We start from the raw sequence: 15,561 nt of genomic DNA, 5'->3' as shown, positions 1-15,561 counted from the left end.
GTCGGGAGAGGGCAGGGTTTTCTCAGGACCTCTTAGGTTATTCTCTCTTGAACCCCATAGCCTGTCATCATCCTGACCAGTGTCTGCTCTCCTGCTCTTTCCTGAGCCAGCCCTTCCTTTGTCTGTGGCTCACTTGTGACTCAGTTTTCCAGAATTTCTTTTATCGATCTGGCATGTTTGGCAAGCTTTTCAGTTCTTCGTTGCCATGGCACCTCACTGTGTTGCTGGTGAGTGAGACTTGCTTACAATCAGGATCACCCTTCGTGGGGCACAGGACAAGGGGCTGCTGCTACTGGGGCACGTTGTTCTTTGGTGGTCAGTTCTTCAAGTTATTTTCTCGCTTGGCATTTGCTTTACCATTAGGCCTAGGCAGGGTCACAGGCCATGAAGATCTCGCCCCATAATAGAACTCATTACTCCGTGAATTTATTCTTAACAGGTTTACTTTTGGTCTTCTTGAAAATGTCAGCCAGTTAAAATCAAATGATAAATTAATATGCTTGAAGACCCTAAGCAAAGCATTGCTGAGAAATCAAGTGAGATAGAAACCACACCAGACCAGGTTCCCAGGAATTTTACAGAGAGCCTGCCAGTTCCTAAGTAGATGCAAATATAGTAAGCCGTTTCTGAGATGAGCTGACTTGGATTTTCAGTCCAGTGATAACTGCAGAATATTCTACCAAAGCCCTCTCCTGAGTCAGCACGCAGGGAAGCCGTACGTGGAGCATTAGTTACATGCTGCATTTTCTTAATAAACCATCTTTCATTGTTATCTCCCCAAGGCCGCCCTGGGAGCTGGCTTCTCCGACAAGACCCCTGCGCACACGGTCACAATGGCCTGCATCTCTGCCAATCAAGCCATGACCACAGGTACGTTTACTTGAAAGCAGAAGGTACATGTTAGTCCTCCACCCGTGACTGTTCTGTAGGTCAGAAGTACTCGTTCAGAAATGGAGTTCTGATACATGCTACCATGTGGATCAACCTTGAGAAACATGCTAAGTGAAATAAGTTAGCTGTGGGCTACCAACCTCCACAACCGAACCGGGTCCAAGGGGCGGTTGTGTGATTGAGGGGTGAAATTAAAGAGCCATCAGACAAGATAGCGCATGCGAGTGCTCCCCTCCGGGACCATCGTGACCTCCAGAGCCAGATCTGCTCAGAGAGAGAGAGAACGTATTTCCAACCAAGGCTTATACACACTCAGGGCGGTCTCGAGTTCCCATTCAGCCACAAAAGCACAAACACTGTGGGCCCTCACTTCCATGCAATAATCTGCATAGAGACCACCATTCGCTCATGGTTGACGGGGGTGGGCGGGAGAGGGGAACGAGGAGAGAGTGCTCAGGGGCACTGAGTTTCTGTTAAGGGTAATGGGAAAACTTGCAGGCCGGTAATGGGGATGCATGTACAACATAATGAGTGTGATGAATGTTGCTAAATTATGCCTGTAAAAATGTTAAAATGGCAGTGTCTTATTGATGTATTTTTTAACCATATTTTTTAAAAAGGTTTTTAAAATGTGCCCTTTTAAAAGAAGTGATTAAAATATCTCAATTTGTGACATTTAAAAATGTTGGCTCTTGACTAGAGTTCTCAACCTGTTTCTTACTCTCTCTACCTGAGAGACAAAAGTACACTTGTGCTGTCTCTATGGGTAATGTGGCTGGCGACATCAGGGCTGTCAACTGAAGGAAACTGCTTTGCAATTTGAAGAGGACTGCGCCCTGTGTGACTCCACTAGGGCACCCCCTATTGCGCGCACACACGCGCGGTATTAGAGAGCTCCTTCCGTAGTGACGTGGTTGTGGATCACTGCTTAGATAGTGCAGCTCTGCCCTTCCCTTCCTCCTCGTATCCTTGGCATTTTTATAAGTAGTTGCAAATTCTCCTAAAACACTTTTGCAAACCATGGGACATCTTTTGGCATCCATCCTTAGTGTGAGAAGATAAGAAACCTGAAAGAATGAGTAACCGTCTGCTCTCTTAGTAACGTCAAGGCTCGTGTGGACACACTACCTCAACCCCTTGGTCTCAGGGAGTCATGCTGTGGTGGCATCATTCTCCATGTTGTACAGCATGTGACCAGCTCCCAGTTAAAACACCAAAGACTTGTTAGTGGCCACAAAAAGGTTGTGTGTGTATGTGTGTTGGGGGTGAGTCATTTGCCTTATATCTGAGAAGCTACAGTTTCTTGAGGGCTTTCAGTAAGTAAAAATCAAAGTAGGAATTAAAAGTCCTTTCATAGAGAAAGAAATCTTTCTATAAGAACAAAAGCTGGGGGCCTTATACATGGAGCTTATAAAAGTATGTGGGAAAATGTGATTAAAAGATGATGGAATTTCTCCATGTGTTTTTTGAAGCCCCCTTGTATAATATATAAAATATTCCAGTATGGAATATGATTTAAGAGTTGGTTCAATGGATATTTCCAGAAACTGATGTCGATGTGGCCTGAATGAAACTTGTTTTTTTCTGATGGGTTGTATATACTCAAGTATAAGTTGACCCAAATTTCAGCTGAGGCACCTAATTTTACCACAAAAACTGCATTAAAAATATGTAGGGAAACTCGGCTTATACTCGAGTATATACAGTATATTAAGTTATTTAAAACATTGCATATTCCTCCAAAAGAATTTTAATGGAGAATATAAATTATCAATGGTACAGTAGTTTTCACAGAAGGTGTTAATGTACATATGACCTTTGTCTTACAGGTGTTGGCTTAATTGCTTCTGGCCAGTGTGATGTAGTGGTGGCCGGTGGAGTAGAGTTAATGTCTGATGTCCCTATTCGTCATTCGAGGAAAATGAGGAAAATGATGCTGGATCTCAATAAAGCCAAGACTGTGGGTCAGCGACTGTCATTGATCTCTAAATTCAGATTTAACTTCCTAGCACCTGAGGTAAGATCTGTACACAGTTACAAAAGACATGTACTTCCAAAGCATCTCACTGCAGAGATGTAGGTGTAATTAAGACAATGTGGGCAAGATTTTAAAAAAAAACCCTGAAACCAAACTCACTGCTGTCAGAGACATGGTCAGAAAACGTGAATTTGTAACCCCCTGATAGACATCCTACACACACACAAATTGCCCTGGGCTTCATAGAGAGATAGTAAACACGTATTGTGAGGGGGCTTCAAAAAGTTTGTGGGAAAATAGAAAAACAAGATAATGGAATTTTTCCATGAACTTTATTAAGTCCCCTTATAGATTTTATTTTTTCCAAATAAGCCAACGACTCTTGATGTTATAAAATGCCTGATAACCATGTCCCTGGTCTTTGTGTGTCTCCTTGTCCAGCTCCCGGCAGTGGCTGAGTTCTCCACCAGTGAGACCATGGGCCACTCTGCAGACCGCCTGGCCGCTGCCTTTGCTGTTTCTCGGACAGAACAGGATGAATATGCACTGCGGTCTCACAGGCTGGCTAAGAAAGCACAGGATGAAGGGCTCCTTTCGGATATTGTCCCCTTCAAAGTCCCAGGTAAAAGGGATCGCACTGTTTCTCTGATGTTGAACGTCCTCGCGTATATCTGGTATGACTCGCTTCCTCACGATATGTTTTCTGAATAGCTTGATCTTTTGTTGGGAGTGTGTTCAGATTTTCTACTTCCGCCCATGGTAGTTTAGATGGGTAGTTTGATGCTAGAAATGTATCCATTTCTTCTAGGTCTTCAAGTTTGTTGAAAAACAATCCTTCCCAGTATCCCTGTTATTATCCTCCTTTCTGCAGTTAGTTCTGTTGTTAACATCGCCCATTTAATTTCTTACTCGTGTTGTGTGCATCGTCTCCTTCCCTAGATTTCCTAGTAGTTTGGCAATTTAATCAGTACTTTCGAAGAACCGGCTTCTTATTGAGTCTGCTTTCTGTTGCGTTTATTTCTGCTCGTGTCTATTCTTTCCTTGCTGCTGCTCGTTTTCTAATGAGTGGAGGTTTGGGTGAACTGTGGCGTCAGTTCTTTTCAGATGTGCGTATCTCTTGTTAGAAATTCCCCTCTGACCTCTGCATTTGCAGCGGCCCAACGTTTTGGTATGTTGCGTTTTCATTCTTGTTTGGTTCAAGGGATTTCAATTTTTCATTTAAAAAAATTTATTTTATTACCTAGTAGTTTGAAGCTATTAGTCAGTTTTCTTGCATTTGATTTTTTTTCAACTGCTGATTCCTAATTTTATAGCATTGTGACCTGGAATGCTTTGTAGTACTTCAGTATCAGTGTGATTTTTCAATGATTGAGGCGTGTTGTATGACCTAGCATCCAGTCTATGCTGTTGTTGTTCAGTGCCATCAAATTGGTTCCAACTTAGAGCGACTTTGTGTCCAACAGAATGAAACACTGCCCAGCCCTGTACCGTCCTCATCAGTGTTAGGGTTGAGACCGTGTTGCAGCCAGTAGGTCAATCCCGCTTGTCGAGGGTCTGCCTTCTTTTCGCTGACCCTCTGCCAAGTACCATGCCTTTTCCAGGGATTGTTCTCCCCTGACATGTCCAAAGTGCAGTACATATTTACCTTTATAAAGGGGAATGCGTCAGGGCAATTGATTGGGAGTTCTGATTTTTTCCTAAAGTACAAAAAAACCAAACAAACCCTTTTCAGTAAGTAAATTGTTTTTTCCCAGATTACATAACTTTTATTACAAAATGTGGTGCTCAAGTTTTGATTTATGTTATAATAACTGACAAACATTTTAGAGGAGCTTTTCTAAGAATCAATTTACAGCAGCGGTTCTCAACTTGTGGGTCTCAACCCCTTTGGAGGTCGAACGACCCTTTCACAGGGGTCGCCTGATTCATCACAGTAGCAAAATGACGGTGATGATGTAGCAACGAAAATAATTTTATGGTTCGGGGATTACCGCCACATGGAACTGTATGAAAGGGTTGAGGCATGAGGAAGATTGAGAACTGCTGCCTTATAGATTTTCCTGACCTATTTTTTAATGTCCTGAATCATGTGATGACTACTGAGTAGGGTAAGTAAATGTGACTGGGCGTCTGCAGAACATAGTACATATTTACAGTGTGAAATCGTTTTCTTACTCAAATTCTTACGTGTCTAGTTTAAAGCGTGACAACGTCCAAACGTCTTGATGCCAGGAAAGGCTTGCTTTCTCGTGAACAGGGATGGTTGGAGGTGCTCTCGTATGCTTGTTAGAGTTTTAAAAGGCCGTGTTTTTGTAGGAAAAGATACAGTTACCCAAGACAATGGCATCCGCCCTTCCTCCCTGGAGCAGATGGCCAAGCTGAAACCTGCTTTCATCAAGCCCTACGGCACCGTGACAGCTGCGAATTCCTCCTTCCTGGTAACCATCGATGCTATCTGTCTTCTCTGTAGAAGAGCCTGAAGTACACTTTTCTGTGTTTTTATGAATAGGGGCTTGCAAGATACCGTTTTTTCATGATAAAGACTGGGTTAAAATGATAGTTAAACAAAATAGAGACATCGTAGAAATCACCTAATTCAACCACCATTGTGATGACAGAGAGCTGTTCTTGTCAGGCCCTTTCTCAGTTAGAAGAAGCACGGCCTGTGCTGGAGCCTGAAGATAAACACCACAGATAGACGGACGGTGCGGGGGTGGTCAGGGAATCTCAGAAGAGATCCCTTAGCTTGAGCTACAAGTCTTGAAGAAAGAGGAAAAGCCGATCTGAGAAATGCAGCAGAGGCACTCCAGGCACAGGGGCGGTGGGGGCAAGGCCTCTTTGGTTGGGAAAGGCCTGGTTGAAATGTGAATTGGGGGGTGTGGGCAGTATTTTCTTCTGTGTGCAGAGGGTCACTATGAGCTAACAGCAGCCACCTGAACTACGGGAAGAGTAGGCAGAAAACCAATGAGATGCCTCTTCTGGCAGCACTGAGAATTCGGCTTTTGACCGACCCCAGGGTTACTTTCCTGTATGCGCCATGGGGTAAACTGACCCCCATTTCCCATATGGCACTCTCAGGTCCGTGTGTGTGTGTGTGTGTGTACACTCCTCAATGAATATTTCTATTGATCTGCTGTCATTGCTTACAGGATGTGGTTTCTGTTCACTACCCACCTAGGACGGGGTCTTCTGGAGATATAGTCCAGATGGTTAGGGTCCCTTTTACACCTGTTCACGGTGCCCTCAGACCAGCCCTGGGGACAGAGGGAAGCTCACCAAACAGGCTTGGGCCAGCTTTGTTCTGTGTCGCTCCGACCTCCTGCTGATTCTTGGGGTCATTTCGTGACTTTGGGGAGATTTTCTTTCTCTGCCATTTTACCAAAAACTCTTAAGGTTTTGCTGGTGGCTTTTTGGACCCAATTTTCTTTTATTCCTCTTCTAAATAAGAAGCGTGGCTACTAAAGTATGTCAGGGACACCAGGTGACCAACTCTCAGTCCTCTTCCAACATCTACTAAGGTAGAGATGATGCATTGTAAATTTGTTTGCCATGTTCCTAGATTAGAGCTCTTCAGAGAGTTTCAGTGTGTCAGAGAAAGGAAGACAAGTGACTTAACCAATATGAGAAGACGTTTCCACGTCTCCGAAAATGAAGAGAGCCTTAGTTGGCAGTAGGTGGACTAAGGCAGGGCTGGACAATGGAATCCCACTGCCAGCCCCTGGGCATTTTCTTCTACCCAGATGGGGGGCTGGGGCGGGGGGCTGTGCTGTTTTCAGCTTTAAACAGTTTTTTGGGTTTTTTTGGTTTAGGGCAGTCTCTGCGTCTGTCGGCCTCCATTGAGGTAAAGTCCTGACCTCTAGGCAAGGCGCTGAAGCACCTGTGGAGCTGCTGGTCAGGGGGAGCATTAGCAGGGACACGGGTAGCTGCAGCTCAGGCCATGTGGTCCTGTGGATTCAGTGAGCTGCCCTCTTGCCTCCTTTGCAGTGTTTGCCCCAAAGCGAGCCTCCTGGATTTGTATTACAAGCTAGAAAGCTAGGCTTTACCTGGTCCAAATGATTATCCCTTTCCCGTTCCACATCATATCCCTTTGCTTATTTTATTTTTTTGAGATGAATGTACTTTTATTAATCCTCAGGATGCCGATCAGCCATAATTTTTTAACAGTTTTATTGGCACTTAATTTCCCCCTCCCCACATACATTGTTTGTTCCCCCAACCCCCCCCCCCCGCCCTCCCTGTCTCCCATCCCTCCCCACCTCCCTTATAAACCTTGGCAATGGTTCTTATCTCTATGCAGCTACTCATTCTGCGCTTCACAAACTGGAAAACCCAACAGAAACAATAAAACCAAAAACTAAATAAAGGGGTAAGGATAAAATAGTAATACAGGGCTAACAATGTAAATAATGAGTAAGACAGGAAAGACCACCATGAATCTTTAGAAGGCGAAGGGGAAATTTTTAAGGAGCAAGCAAGAAATACTTGCACCAAGAGCAAATTCAGGTTGGGTTCAGAGGGAGGTCAACTGACCAAGTGTCCAGTTTGATCCAGTATAGTCATGATTGCAACAAGCCCTATCTGTTGATAACGCAGTTTAAGACCCTTACCTGTAGTTAGAGGGATCTGCCAGACGCTTCTTCTGACTAGACACTCTGCAGGTGAGTTTTGGGTTCCCATTGCCCTCCATAGCCTTCTACAAATTAGGTATTCACAATACGGACTCTTTTCCCTTTGTCATATTTGAATTTTGTTCTTGTCATCTTTGGATCGCACAAACTGGTGTGCTTCTTCCTTGTGGACTTAGTTGACTCCTTGCTTAGATGGCTGCTTGTTTGAATACCAGCCTTTAAGATCCCAGGCACTGTTCCGGTTGATAGCTGGGCACCATCTGCTTTCTTCACCACACTTTGCTGTAGCCCCTTGTCTTCAGTGATCACTACATGAGGGTGAGTATGGAGCAGGGCCACGTGATCAGAACTAACTGTTCCTAGATTAGGGTTAGAGCTCATTGGGGGCCCATAGTCCATCTGCTACTCCCCCGGGATATGCGTGACTCAGGTTTACGTACTTATTTTTTTTCAACAGGCATTCTTCGTCTTCTCATCAATTGGTAGCGCAGGTGAGAGAGTAGAATTAGCATTTTAGGGCAGGAAGTGGAAAAGTCCACGAGTAGCTTTCATTCCAAAGAGCAGAGAAGGATCCCTGCGCATCTGTGCCACCGTGCTGGAGTGCTCAGCTGCTCTCTAGCGTGTCAGCTCCTTGGCTTTTAGGGAGTCTGGCAACTGTTAGAGAAAATAGATACAAATAAATAGGCTTCATATAGACACAACCACACAAGGTTGTCATACACAGATAACATTCTGTATGGTTGCCAAGGGGACCTGGGGGTGCAGTGGTACGCATGGGGCTGTTCAAACCCACCAGCTGCTCCGAGGGAGACAGAATGTAGCGTGCTGCGTCATAGTGATGCCCAGCCTTCGACACCCAGTGGGGTATGTGTGCTCTTCTGCAGGGTCTGTGAGTTGGACTGGACCCAGCGGCAGTGGTTGTATGGATACCAGGGGCTGGGTAAAGGTAATTGGAGGACCTCGCTGCTCATGAACACGGAGGTTTGCTAAAAGGGTTCTAAAATCAGATCTAAAGCAGTTATAGATAGACTGGAAAAACTGGAAACACTGGACGGGACACTTTAAATGGAGGTGTACTGTGTGGTATGTATGTGAATTCTATCTCAATAAAGCTGGTCAAAGAAACAACCATTTCATAACACACACCTTACAAAAACATCATCAAATCCTAGCCATTTGATGCCTGCTTACTTAATTGAATACAGTAGCAACCCAATGCAAATCTGACTCTATTTTTAAATTGAGGAAGAAATGGAAACGGTACAGGTTTGCTCCGTGAAGCTCCGGGGCACGAATCACTTGAAGTGAGATAAGTGTGCTACCGCGTGGATTCCCCTCCTAGCAGAACTGCTCTCAGGACTTTCCGAGACGCTGACCTTCATGGAAGCAGACTGCATGGTCTTGTTCCCAACAGAGGGGCTGGTGGGTTTGAATTGCTGGCCTTTCACTTACCGCACTGCGCCACCAGGGCCCTTAATTGCCACTCCTGCCAGCTAGACAGTTCTGACTCATAGTGACACGAAGGTTTCCAAGATTGTAAATGTTTACTGGAGCAGACCGCTTCATCTTCTCTCCCTGGGAACAGCAGGTGTGTTTGAACCGCTGACCTTAGAGGTAACAGCCCAGTACCTCACCCCTTCCATTGCCAGAGCTCCTCACGGGGACTCTGAAACCCACTGCCATCTGGTCACTCCCAACTCATGGGACCCTGTGTAGGGTTTCCAACATTGTAAGTCTTTACAAGAGCAGACAGCCTCCTCTTTCTCCCTTGGAGTGGCTGGTGGATTGGAACCACCAACCTGAGGGTTTGCAGGGTCAGTGGGCTATAAAAATGTGGTAGAATGTGATAGAGATTGTTTTGATTTTTCCAGTTTTACAAAGTCGGCTCCTTTGTCCCGAGGGAGCTTTTTCTTTTGGCGAGATGGTAAAGAGCTTCTGAGATGGAAAGTGAATGGGGTCAGAGGAGGGAAGACCCCAGCACCCATGCTCACCCCCGCCTGCCTGCCTCTTCTCCTCCTGTCGGTTTGTTATTTGTAGAGTCTGAAAGCAGAAGAAAATAGACAGGCAGCCCGCAGCTGAGAAACAGCCCAGAACAATATAGAGATAGATAAAAGATTGTTTAATTCATGGATTGCCTCCTGTTCTCTCTAAGTGTGCTCTGAGCACATAGCTCTTAGGCATCCTGTTACATTTATCCATTTTGATCATTGTCGGACTTTTTTGAAGAGACTCCTCTATCCTCCTCTTCCCAAACTGGGTCCGTGGTTTTGAATCGTGGTTTCAGGATGGATCTCGTGAAATAAGTGCTGTTACGTAGCCTCGCTGGGTCAGTGTCATGAGCTGGCAACTAAAGGGCTAACATTCTGCTGGCTCGCATTTCAGACCGATGGTGCATCCGCGATGCTGATTATGTCCGAGGAAAAGGCTCTGGCCATGGGCTATAAACCAAAGGCATATTTGAGGTAAAGTACAAGTGTGTTCGCATGAACTTCCTCGGCTGTTTCTGGGCTGTTACTGGAGCTCACCCCTGTTTTTCTACCTAGGGATTTTGTGTACGTGTCTCAGGACCCCAAAGACCAACTGCTACTTGGGTAGGTAGCAGTGCGATCTGAAGTGTGCGCCTTGCTTCCATCACTCACCTCTTTCACGTGAACTTGAACATGACTTAAATTCTTTAAACTGGGTGTTAAGGACTTTTAAGACAACAGCACTTTCTGTTGCTCTATCATTTGCCTTGTGTCGTTTTTACTACAATGTAGGTATAACTTTGTATTCTGCTTTTGCTATTGACGGTTTCATAACACCCCCCCCCCGCCTTGTTGCTACCTACTCTAATAACACAACCTTCATAACAGCTTTTTATAAAAACCTCATATTAGGTAATGTCCCCGTCACACAAGGCTCTAGCATCACCGGTCTGCATGGTTCTTCAAACTACCCTGCCCCTGTCCCCTGCCTCTCCCTTTAAGTTCCCGGTTCTTCTAGCTTGACATGTCCTTAGGTTGCCCTGACCCTGCAGGTATCAGGTCAAGTGTCATCTCAAAGAGAGTGTCCCTGATGGACTTGTCAAAGGGGCCTGCCTCTGTCTCAGCCCTCCACTTACTTTCCATGACGTGCACATCACAGCCCATGTGGATCTTGTTTATTGGTGTACTTCTTAATTACCTGCTCCCCCACTCCAGCATAGAGCTCTCATAAGGGCAGGGCCGTGTCTGTTCCATTCACTCCGAGGTCCCCAGCACTTACTAAGTGTGCCGGGGAGGACACCCTGACACCCGTGAAAGCTCTGTTTGGGGGACACATAGGGTCGCTTACATTACAAAATTAAAGTGTTAAGATATTTCTTGTTTTTCCTTTTCAGCCCAACTTACGCAACTCCAAAAGTTCTAGAAAAGGCAGGACTAACGATGACTGATGTTGATGCTTTTGAGTTTCATGAAGCTTTCTCGGTACGTCATCTGAAAGACCTCTCTCAGAGGACACCAACCAGAGTGAACATACTCCATGTTGGTGGGAGAGAGCACGGCCTGGTTCACAACACGAATAAGCAGAGGTGGAACTTAACATCTGAAAGAACCCTCTCAGAGGACTCTAACCACAGTAAATGCCGTCCATATTGGTGGAAGAGAGCAAGGCCTGGTTTAGAATATGAATAAGCAGAGGTGGCACTTGCCACGTTCTGTGGCACTGACCCTGCTGGACAAGGTGCAGGGGAGGGACTCAAGGGTCACACATGCATTCTGCAAAGACAGCTCCCGAGATTCTCATGTAAAAGTCCTTCAGAAATAGCCAGCTGTTTATTTAGTAAAATTTCTCTGAAATGGATTTAAAGATTCACTGAACTGTCAGATGAGATGCACATATGCTTAAAAGAAAGAGGAACATTAGTAACTAGTCCTTATTGACTTCTTTTCCCTCCCAGGGCCAGATTTTGGCTAATTTTAAAGCCATGGATTCTGATTGGTTTGCAAAAAACTACATGGGTAGAAAAACCAAGGTGAGTTTCTGATTTTAAATGCACTTGGCTTCCCAAAACATACTAGTAGTGTGAATGTGAGGGGGAAGCTCTTTCATATGAAAGATCTTAATGATTTGCAACATTTATGGATTTCTTAGTTTAAAATATTTACTGGGAATTCTTTTGCAAAAATAAAAGCAAAATTTCTGTGATGTCTTTTGTTCTTCACACTGATGTTAGATGAAAAAAATAAATAGATCCTTCAGAAAGGGATCCCTGGTGGCGTAGTAGTTTTGCGTTGGCTGCTAACCACAAGGTCAGCGGTTCGAAACTATCAGCCTCTCTGAGGAAGAAAGACAAGACTTTCTATTCCTGTAAAGGCACTCTCTCAGAAACCCACAGGGCAGCTCTATCCCGCCCTACAGGGTTGCTGTGAGTTGAAATGGACTTGATGGCGCTGGGTTTGGATTTTTTGGTGTTGACGTTCATAGTGCCCCTCGAGCCTTTTTCTTCGGCAGTAAAACGATCTGTGCAGTTGCTGTTCTACAGCCCCTTCTTTCCCAACATCACAGTCGTTCTCTCGGATGAAGAGCCCGGTCCGCTATTAAAAACCTGTCTTTAACACGTGCCTCTGCTTTCTGGGAGCCAGGTTGGAGCACCTCCGTTAGAGAAGTTCAACACCTGGGGTGGATCGCTGTCCCTCGGGCACCCGTTTGGAGCCACTGGCTGCCGCTTGGTCATGGCAGCTGCCAACAGGTTGCGGAAGGATGGCGGCCAGTACGCCTTGGTGGCGGCCTGCGCAGCAGGAGGGCAGGTACGGCACTGCGGCCTCAGACAAAAGTCCCAGACACTCAGCTTCTCGGGGAAGCGCAAGCCCATCCTCAGAGTCTCGGTTTAGTTTAGTTCAAAACATTCTTCACACGATATTTCTGACGACAGGCAGCTAGACAAAGTGCAAGCTTTTTTTTTTTTTTTTAAGGATGGAGTAGCGGATGAAAGGAGGGGTACAGCTTTAATTCCAATAATCCTTTGCAAGAAAAATGCTGTTTCAACCCAAGCTCTTTTCTTAACTTGTTACTCTGAGACTTTACCTAGAAAATCTCTCCATGCGGTAAAACTGTCTTTCTAGCAAACTGAGCTTTGCTTTCATGGAGGATGAATGTGCCTGGGGGTAACTTCCTGCAGTGTGGCTGAGGGGAGTGGCGCTATTCTGGCAGGTGCTGCCTACCTGCCTCCCTTGGACACAGACTCAGCTTCCTACTTGGACATAATATCTAAGGGAGAGCTGCCTGTGGCTTTTTTTTTTTTTAAACTTCCTGACGTGAATGGATGTTCTTTTCCTCCAGGCTAACAGAAACTTTCATTTTCTGATGGATAAATGAATAAGCAAGTCAAGATGAATGAATCAGACAGATAGATAAAACGGAAACATCTTGCTTTTAGAAGCCTTTATTTATATTGGGTGTCCCCCCCCACACACACACAAAGGGCTTTGAGAAAACAAAGCATCAGTTATTTATCAGATTAAACATTTCAGGCTTTGCGCTCAACGCGTTGTGTTAATCTGGCTTCATCTGTTAGAGGCAGGCAAGATAGGAGCAGCTGGTGTGCTTCTCCGCCACTGCAAAGCGAAGGAGGCACATAGGTCCTCTTGTTTAGAACACTGGGCCCATTTGTGGATGGGCAAAGAATAGTACCCAATACCTTTCTTCTAGAAGCTTGCTCTATAGTGAGGCGATGACATGCTACACATGACAAGCTAGATGAAACCTGGCATTGTTTCATCATGAGCCAAATGAGCAATACAGACATAATTTGGAGACTGGAGACGGAATTGGACCTTGGCACGCTTGACATTTTGGGCCAGACCCTTCTCTATCATGAGGGACTAGCCTGTGCTTTCTGTGCCTGGCTCTGTCAGGGTTACCACCTGGGATACCCTGTGGGGCCGCTCTCCTCTGTCCCTGCGGAGGACACTGGACGCGATAGCAATGGGTTGGTGTAGGTCTTGCGCTTTATAGAATGTTTAGCTGTCCCCTGGTCTCCACCCTGTACTCCCTCCCAGTTGAGACAGCTGAACATATCTCCAGCCAGTGTCAAATGTCTCCTGGTCTCCTGTGGGTCGGGGTGGTAGGGGGAGGTGTGGGAGTGTGTAAAATTGCCCCCATTTGAGAGCCACCAGCCTAGAGTAAAAAAAGGATGTGGGAACACAAGCACTGCTTTCAGATCAGGCTGGAGAAGAGGCATGTTAACCTGCTGCGACCCCTTACAGGAACGCACCAAGCAGTTGAGCCCTAACCGCTCTAAGTTCTTATTTTGTTCTCTTGTTTGTGCCTGTGTTAAAGTGTTCCCAACTACGGTGAATGCTAGATTTGAAGACAGGGACTAATGAGCAAATATGTATACCCATACAGTTCACCTTGGTGCCTTAAACCTATCGTGCCATAAGCGTTTGTGGAGATTAGTCTCCTAACTGGGTTGGTGATAGACAGTCCGAGAGATGGACCATGTGTGGTATAAGACGGACCGTAACTCATGGAATCACCGTTGGCATACCCCGTCAGTGGTCCTCATCTCAGCCTGTGGAAAGCAGTGAAGACGGCAAAGCCCGGGCTTTAGTGGCATCTGGACCTGGCTTCAAGCCCTGGTCCTGTTACTTAATTATTTGATGGTTTAAGTGAATTACTTAAACTTCCACGGCCGCCTCCTCCTTATCTAGGATGCTACCTCTGCTGGCATTTTCTGTTTAATCTTTATTTTGGAATGACTGAAAAGTGGATATTCATCTGATGACCATTTGTGGAGCAGCTACTAGGAGGCAGACCCAGCAGTAGAACATGGTACATAGTCTGTTCTGGCATTTAGTGATCACCAAACCACTGTGTGCATGGCACCCTGAGCAGCATCTGCTAGATGAGGCAGTTGGTGTTCACAGGGGTTAGTGAGCTTTCCCAAGATCACAGGTCAGGTGGGGAGTTGGGAGTTAGGAGCAGAAGTCAGTCTCTGTGCTTCCCGTTGTTCTCTGCTGCCTCCTGACTATGTTACCCTTGACCGTATTAGCTCTTCTGACTGATTTCCCCTCCTTTGCAGGGCCATGCTATGATCGTTGAAGCTTATCCAAAATAAAAGATGAAGAGGAGGTGAGCCGACGCTTCTGTGAACCCCTCACACTAGGCAATGCCATTTCAATGCATAAATAATTGATGCCTGTAGTTCCCGCTCCTCTTAGGAAAGCAAAGCGACGTGTGTGGTCCGCTGCTAACTGTCGTCTGTTAAGCCTTGCCAGTGGTGATCCTGGCTTACTGCTCTTTCAGGGATTTCTTAGTCACCAGAATGACACTTGGGGTTTGTTTTTTATTTCCGTCACTATTTTTCATTAAACACTATGTCAGTGGTTGTGGTATGGGAAATCTGTTAACTAGAATTTGCAAATTCATTATTATTTGTGTCCTGAAGTTAAGAGTTTTCTACAAAATACAAGCCGATGTGCCTAAATTACAGACAGACTCGAAACCACACCAAAAACGAAGTCAATGTGTAAACACGTAAATGGCATCTCGACCAACCTGAATAAAATGGAGGGTGATAACAGAACTCCTGGCATTGTTCTTCACTAGCAGGAAGGACGCGGTGCTCTTGACTCTGGGGAGTGCGCTGTTGCTCGGTCCTGACCACTCCGCCCAACCACAGGGCTGCTGGGGGTACAAACTGGGGTGCCAAGAGTTTAAGCTCTAATGCAATCACCAATCTCAGCGTATTTCACCACGCATCCCTTGGTCGTCCTCGCTTTTAAGATATAAACACATTTGTGTTAGTCCCCGTAGCCTAGAGAAACAAATACCAGAGACACGCATATGTGTATAAGAAAGAGCTCTATAATCTAGCTCAGAAGCAACAAAGCCCCCATGGAAGAAGCACACCAGCCTCTGCGATCATGGTGTCGAAGGGATCAGGTATAAGGCATCATCAGAACAAAAAAAATCTTACCAGAGTGAATGAAGGGGGAAGTGCAGAGTGGAGACCCAAAGCCCATTTGTCAGCCACTGGAGATCCCCTGACAGAGGGGTCTAGGGGATGAGATGAGTCAGTCAGGGTGCGGTGTAGCA

General features: G+C 45.7%; 1 protein-coding gene across 1 annotated transcript in view; it reads left to right on the top strand.

Annotated features, from left to right (window-relative positions):
* HADHB (hydroxyacyl-CoA dehydrogenase trifunctional multienzyme complex subunit beta) overlaps positions 1 to 15,049 on the top strand; it is a 35,417-nt gene extending 20,368 nt beyond the window's left edge. The window contains exons 7-16 of the mRNA XM_075557002.1: positions 783 to 870; positions 2,721 to 2,908; positions 3,311 to 3,491; positions 5,186 to 5,307; positions 9,880 to 9,959; positions 10,041 to 10,088; positions 10,859 to 10,946; positions 11,420 to 11,494; positions 12,105 to 12,269; positions 14,546 to 15,049. Coding sequence (XP_075413117.1) covers positions 783 to 870; positions 2,721 to 2,908; positions 3,311 to 3,491; positions 5,186 to 5,307; positions 9,880 to 9,959; positions 10,041 to 10,088; positions 10,859 to 10,946; positions 11,420 to 11,494; positions 12,105 to 12,269; positions 14,546 to 14,581 — 1,071 coding nt within the window. The 3' untranslated portion in view covers positions 14,582 to 15,049. The remainder of the gene's footprint in view (positions 1 to 782; positions 871 to 2,720; positions 2,909 to 3,310; positions 3,492 to 5,185; positions 5,308 to 9,879; positions 9,960 to 10,040; positions 10,089 to 10,858; positions 10,947 to 11,419; positions 11,495 to 12,104; positions 12,270 to 14,545) is intronic.
* The last annotated feature ends 512 nt before the right edge of the window (positions 15,050 to 15,561 follow it).

The sequence above is a fragment of the Tenrec ecaudatus genome, chromosome 8, assembly GCF_050624435.1.
Source record: "Tenrec ecaudatus isolate mTenEca1 chromosome 8, mTenEca1.hap1, whole genome shotgun sequence".
Lineage (NCBI taxonomy): Eukaryota > Metazoa > Chordata > Mammalia > Afrosoricida > Tenrecidae > Tenrec > Tenrec ecaudatus.
The sequence above is the reverse complement of the archived record's forward strand: the minus strand, read 5'-3'. Positions and strand labels throughout refer to the sequence as shown.